The 7,093-nt window shown below is 35.7% G+C and overlaps 1 protein-coding gene across 2 annotated transcripts in view; it reads left to right on the top strand.

Annotated features, from left to right (window-relative positions):
* The first annotated feature begins 36 nt into the window (after window positions 1-36).
* The window catches only part of LOC111862563 (zinc finger protein 64), a 30,248-nt gene continuing 23,191 nt past the window's right edge, over window positions 37-7,093 (top strand). For both annotated transcript variants that reach the window (XM_023848059.2, XM_023848058.2), the window contains exons 1-3: window positions 37-149; window positions 1,841-1,900; window positions 4,500-5,084. In XM_023848059.2, the coding sequence (XP_023703827.1) occupies window positions 110-149; window positions 1,841-1,900; window positions 4,500-5,084 (685 nt within the window). In that variant the 5' untranslated portion in view covers window positions 37-109. The remainder of the gene's footprint in view (window positions 150-1,840; window positions 1,901-4,499; window positions 5,085-7,093) is intronic.

Here is a 7,093-nt window from a genome sequence, read left to right as displayed (position 1 = left end):
GTTTTTTATGTTGACATCCCAACTAGTCCTAATTGTTTCAATGGAGGCGAAGTAGGCGTATATTCGCAAATTTTGATGTATCATAATATGTGCACAATATACTAACAAAATGAACATACCGATCAGTACGGTTGGATCACAAGTGTATGGTAAATATTTTTATTTATTTAAATTCATGCATATTTGACCAGAATGTAATAACCATCCGCATATAACTTTTAGTGTGCTTGCTTGGGGGCCCACCCCACGTTACGAGTGTTTGAAAGAGTATGACGTGAGATACATTGTGTTGCTCAAGACATTTGTCATCATAGGCATTTTCGTCAGTTAATCAGTATATAGATTTAATATTACAATTAAAATGTATTGTTGCAATTGCCTAAATTATGTCTGTATGTACTTCCAGGGTGTATATACTGCTTAACAAAGGAATAAAAACCGTGAAGGTGAACGAATGTCCGTATTTAACCCTACTTATATTGAAAATTGATCTCCAATGTAGATTTAAATTTGCAATGAAGACAGTTAAGACATGACAATTTTCAGCTGTACATTTTGTTTTGTTCCTAATATATATACAAATTATGATCATTATGTATATAGCGTGGTCGCCTGAGAGCTAGCCGTAAATTTTTCGCTCCTCGGGGTCTCGCTTCTCTTGTTATATTGCATTGGGAGCGTTGGACTCGTGGCGTACCCGACAGGCCAACAGCATGTACACAGTGCATTTTCTCTGCAGTATTCCCCCAGTAAATTTTTGGACAGCTGCTGGGCAGTAAAACTGTGCATTTATATGCCTGCCAGTTATTGTACCAAGCTCCTGTCACTGTGTTAAACATTCAGTCATTTTTGTTATTTCTTGTATCGAAATACCATGTGAGTGTATACACTGATGTACATTCATGTATGGTGCCTGTGTGAAAAAGAAAACTATCAATGCAACCAAAAATAAATTTAGACAAATGGGGTCATCACCAAACTAATAAGGACCAAATCATATCACTGAATGACCTCTGAAGAAAAGTTGTGCTGGACTTGGGCATTTGCTTTGAAAGTCCCTTAGATGCTTTGCGTAGGAGAAGGGGTTTAAAATTTTAAGTTCGCTTTGTTTCTAAACAGGAACTTAAATCTGTGAATGTGAACACATTATGGAGGTGCAATGCATCATGCATAACAAAGGGATGATTTCTGGCATCTGTTGTTATCTGGGTGGGTTTTGTTTATGTTTTGGTGACCTATGGGTTTATTGATTCCAGTACAGGTCCAATCATGCACAGAAAGATTTGCTGCAAAGGTTGTGTCTCTTCAGTCAGACTGATTGAGCAATTTGCTTGAGGCTATCAGACAACTTCCCTGTTGATAGATACATGAATCACTTAGGTCCTAGAGAGCAAAGTGTTTGACAGGTCAAAGAACAATATATCACATCTGGAAAAACAGATATGAAACATTCACCATACACCTGTATATATGTGCACACTTGTGTGGATGTGTATTAAAATATATGTTACATATTTTAACACATTCTTTCTCAGTACTCTTTAAGAAGGATTTTTGCTACATTTATGTTGTATATAAAGATGCATTTTTTCGGAGTTATAAAAGAATCAACATGGGAAACGAGCCAGAAACACCCAAGATTGAGTATACAGAAGTTATTCTGGAAAACTGAGGGGTAGAGTTTGGGTTACATCTGTACATGGACTGTGCTGAAAATTCTGACGTTGAATGGGGACATGGATGGAAAAGAGGTTGAAGAGATAAAATTTTATGAATTCAGCTCACATGAACTATATCTTACCCAATCCTAATATTGTATTATGCTCTTAACCATTTACAGCCACAAAATCTGTTAGTAACCTCAGTGTGGACAACATCTCAATACAGCATGCAAACAGAGGTAAGTATCATAAAAAACAAAACTAAAGAATGAGTTATCCAAAAAGGCTTTAAATGCAACTTTTACATTTGTTTACATATGCACAATTCAAGATTACAAGCATAACCTAGAAGACAGAATATCATCAGGATTTTAATTTCTGTACCCTTATCAGTACAAATTTGGGGAGTGCATAGTATGAAAGTTCTAATTATATTGTTATTGTGAAATAGGCATAATTTAGTTGATAAGTTGTAATCTTAATATAATAGACAGTTTTGCTTGTAGAACTGTTAGAAATATGTTAAAAGACTATAGCTAAGATATTTGAAGCAGGAAATGGAAGAAACTAATGATATCTTAGTTCAAAGCTGTTTAACGGTTATGTAACAGAACTAATTATTTCGACTTCTCCCAACATCCCAGTTCTTTTGTATGAACCATTGTTTCGGAAATGCGTTTTATTTCCATTTTCATATGGAGGGGATATGAAGAAATTCATACTCTTTTGGGCCACTAGGTAGAAGATACGAAAGTAGCTTTACCTATGTGCATGTGTTTATATAACATTTTTATTACCTTCCTGACTTGAACTTTTGCTTTTCAATTTTTGTTCAACATTTTTTTTTTTTTTAAAGAATGTCTTTCAAGGAATTAAGCCTGGTTTTAGTATACTGAAAGTGGTATTACATCAGCTGGGGAAGTAATTCAAAAATGTTTTCAGGACTGTACAGGAACATGTTATACATTACTGTACAGGTAGAGAGTTTTTTAACATAATTTAATAAAATATTTGTAACATATCAAGACACCTGAAAATGGCCGTAGTGTGAAAGTGTATAATATTAAACTAAAATTAAAATTAAGTAGTTAATAAACAAGTGTTGCAGTATTGACGACGATAAATACATGGACGTTAAGTTAAACAAATGCAACAGGATGCTGAAATACAGAATTATAATGCTAAGAGGTCACTGATGTGATATCATCCTGATATCGGAATGGTGGGCATCTGTCGGATGTTATTTTTGGGAAATAGACTTCTGTTTTCAGTGTGTTAATTGAGAAAAACCAAATGCTTTTATGCTTACACTGTATTCATATGTGTTAAAACCAAATAAATTCAATAGTTTAGTGTTCATAACATTTTCAAAATTGCCCGATTCATTGACGTGATGGAACATCTGTTATAATATTTATATTATCCCAGAGTGTGACGTGATTACTATTTACTGACATTAGTAACATACCATAAAATTATTTTTTGTCTCTGCAAGTGTTAATTTTTGATGTTCTTATTTGTGATAGGTTCTTTTATTAAATAACCTTGTTGTGAAGTTTTGGAATGTGTTTGTGCAGTTATAAACCATCTCTTAATCTGTTTTAGTGTTGACACTGTTGAATTATTTGGTTATGTTGATTGTCTTCCTTGTCTTTTGCACATAGCACTCCTCCAGTGACTGATATTGCCTTAAGGTTTTGACTTTTTTGTTTATTTTGAGCTATGTCACAGTTCTAATGGACTATTCCTGAAGCTTTTTTTCTGTGTTCTGTTCTGTGGTATGAGCTTTGTATGCATATAAAAAAAATGGTAAAGGTATCCCTGTAATGGGCCATCGAGGCCCATAGGGTTGTGAGACTTCAAGCCTCCCACATTTTCTAGACAATGCATAACAAGTATAATTTGTTAATTTATCATATGCCTCATTTTAGTGCTTATTGAATATTGTTTTCATCTAAATTATTTTTCAAGGTTGTGGCATACTCATTCAAATACATTCCATGCACTTCTTTTTGCATGTCTCAGCCTTCCATATAAGAATGTTCTCATGATGTATGCCAGGCATGTCCAACTTCAAACAGGTTGTGATCGACTTTTTAGTGTCAATGCGGCCAGTAATCTATCACCCACTCCTATCGTCATACCTCGTTTTAAGCAAAAATATTAGTAAAAATAACACGACACATGATGTTTGTTGTAAAAGCAACATACATTGAACGTACAGACTATTTTAATACGTATTTTGCCTTAAAAATCTGAATATAATCATATTACAAATATTATATACAAATTATATTACAAATGAATTTACATGCTTTTCACGAATAATTTTTATAGGCCTATGAGATCGACCAAAAATCGTCCGGCGATTGACACGTTGGACATGCCTGATGTATGCTATCAGTACTGTACTGTTATATGCAATGCTTGAGGTGGAATGAAAATAGAACCAGGATGGTTTTCCCCTTTTTAATTCATAGACATAAATTATGAAAATATACCGAGTGATGTATATAGTCTGTGTTCCATCTAAGACCTACGAACATATTACAGTAACCTGTACAACCATGAAACAGATAACGTCAACAACAAAAAAAGGTATTGTACATTGCATTGACTGCCAAAGAAGTAACGGGATGCTTTTAAGCCATTTAGAAAAGAACTGGGATGCTATCCCGCCCCACCTTAAGCCCTGGTTATACGATATGGAGTACAGCATACTGCCAGCATCTAAAGCTGTCTTTCACATATAGGTCATACAAATGTGTATTTTAATGCTCGCTTTTGTTGATTATTATTAGGGATAGAAAGTAATCTTTTTTCTTACTTTCTTGACAGTGCAATTTCCTTCTGCTGCATCATCACAGTTTCAGAGTATACTGTCCACAAACCAAGAAGATGTCCATATATGTGGAGGCTGTAAGCAGAATTTCTCTGACATTAACTTCTTTGTGGAGCACAAGCACTCAGGATGCATTCAAAATACTCAGAAATCTCCAAGTGCTGCATCCACCTTAGTGGGACAGTCCACCATTGATTACCTAAGCACCACGTCTTCTCGAAGTGGTGAAGATTCAACTTCTCCATCTCTAGGAGCACCAATTTTTCGAGTCATTGTTGATGGTTCAAATTTATCATTGCAACCAGGAGCTGGAAATTCAAGACATACATCGTCATGCAGAGGAAATGGTGATTCTCAGATACTCCGATCTCGATTGCTTGGGATACAGAATGACCAGCAAATAGCTGTACAGGAACAAAATATTACCACCAATGCAGGAGGAATGCAGGCTATTGTTATGCAGCAACAATCTCGACGGGAATTTCAGATTGATGAAGAGGCAGTGGCTACAATTCTTGCTAACCAGCTTGCCAGTGAGGATGGCACATCAGCCCATGCAAATATGCCCTACTCAAGAACAGGTCTGATGTTAATTATGTTTTTCGTAATGCATGAACTTCACCTTATCCTAACAGTCAGCTGTATCCATTCTAAGAAAACTAAATCCAGCCGTGTTCTCATTTTCTTCCTGTATATCATTTTCATTTTATGTTCATATTTAAATGTACAAGTATTTGTCTTTTCTGCAAGTTTATCTCTTTAACATCATTGTACATTACATTACATCCTTGGCTGTTCTTTTCCATCACATAATACCTGTAACCTAATACACCTCATGTGCAAGTAAATATTAATTTTTGTTTACAATATTTAATAAGTTCCACAGCTATACTGTTTTATAAGTCTGTATAAATTTCATAAACATATCAAAGCCCAACCAAATGGTACTAGATGTGCAGTATGCAAACATATCAGTGGTACATTAATTGTAATATTTTATTAACCCTCTGTGGTTTAGTAATATTGTGCATTTCTCTTTTGCTACACAGTCTTCTGCTTAACATGACAGAGGCTTAAAAAGTACACAAAAGAAAGCCAAAAAATATTAGTTCTTGAAGTGATGAAAGGAGTATCATAGCATAAATAGACTGTTTTGAGACATGAGGAGTTCTCGCCTGTGGCCTGTAGTGCTGTGTATGCTGGTGAAAGTCAGCTGACATTTCAGAGGAACACATTGCCCCCATCTTCAGGGTTGAAGTATGTATCAGATGAGAAACATACATGGGCAAACAAACAGAGCACTATTTGTAGAAAAATACAGGATTATGTAGGCTTGGAAGGAACTTGCAAGCCACCCAGTTAACTGTTATTGGACCTCTCTGAGGAAGGGAGTGAACCAATAGGAAACAAAAGAATTATGACCAACCTGAGCCCTGAAAAGGGCTGCATAGACCACTTCCAGACGTGGGAACCTGAGGGAGAAGTGTGTGTGGTGGGAAAAGGAACAAGGAAGGTGGGGGAAGTTGTGTATGTATAGGCATGCAGTAAGGGATAAGAATAACAAGAACTATGAATGGGAGGTCATTGAAGGAAAGAAGAGCTTAGGGTTGAAGGGTCCCCAGAGAGTGTGCCTAGGCTTGTGTGGTCCATTTTGGGATCCCAGCTATAGAATCCTGTGAGGAAGGCTTGCTGTGATCTTTCAGAGAGCATATGAGAGATTTCTATGACTTGCTTAGGCAGCGGTCATCTTCCCTGATCATATTATTGTGATGGAGCAGAATCTCAATCCCCTCCCTGATGATACAATCCATATATCTGGATTTGATTTTGGGATGCTGATGTTGCGGAGCTCGCTAAGGTACCCAAAGTTGATGGTGTGCCCTGCCAAGGCTGACTTGTTTTGATGTTCTGGCCAGGTAGTTCAGTGGTGCTTCTGAGTCAATCAAATGGCCTGTCTGTCCAATATAAACTTTTCATACTCACATGGGATATTGTATACTTATCCCCTGCTGCATGCTCACAGCTTCTCACCCACACTCCTCAGTTCTCTGCCCTCTGCACTTACAACTTCTCCTTCATGTTGTCATGTCTGCAAATGGTATAAGTGGCCCTCATCAGAGCCCAGGTTAGCTACTCTTGTTACTCTCATGTTGGTTCACTCTATATTTCAGAGGCAGGAAAGGATTATAATTTTTATTATTATTTAATTACATTCCATTAATCCATACAAGGTCAAAGACCTATAGGATATAGAAACTGTCATTATAAATATAAAACAATAAGTATAACAGTAAATCTAATAAAAAGAATGTAATAAATCTTACAGTAGCTGTCTGAAACAATTTTACATAGAATTAATACAAATATGGTAATAAAAGTAAATCACAACTATTAACTAAATAATGTATAGGTATTCATTGGGAAGTTGTTTTGTAAAATTCATCATTGCTATAAAATGTATGTTCAGTGAGATAGCTTCTCAATAAAGATTTGAATTGCTTAATGTCTTTAGATAACAATTTAATATTCAAAGGTAAGTGATTATAAATCTTGCTTCCAGAGAACAGCACTCCTTTTTTTACTATTGATA

The sequence above is a fragment of the Cryptotermes secundus genome, unplaced genomic scaffold (genome assembly GCF_002891405.2).
Source record: "Cryptotermes secundus unplaced genomic scaffold, Csec_1.0 scaffold1537, whole genome shotgun sequence".
Classification (NCBI taxonomy): domain Eukaryota; kingdom Metazoa; phylum Arthropoda; class Insecta; order Blattodea; family Kalotermitidae; genus Cryptotermes; species Cryptotermes secundus.
This window is presented reverse-complemented; position numbering and strand designations above follow the sequence as displayed.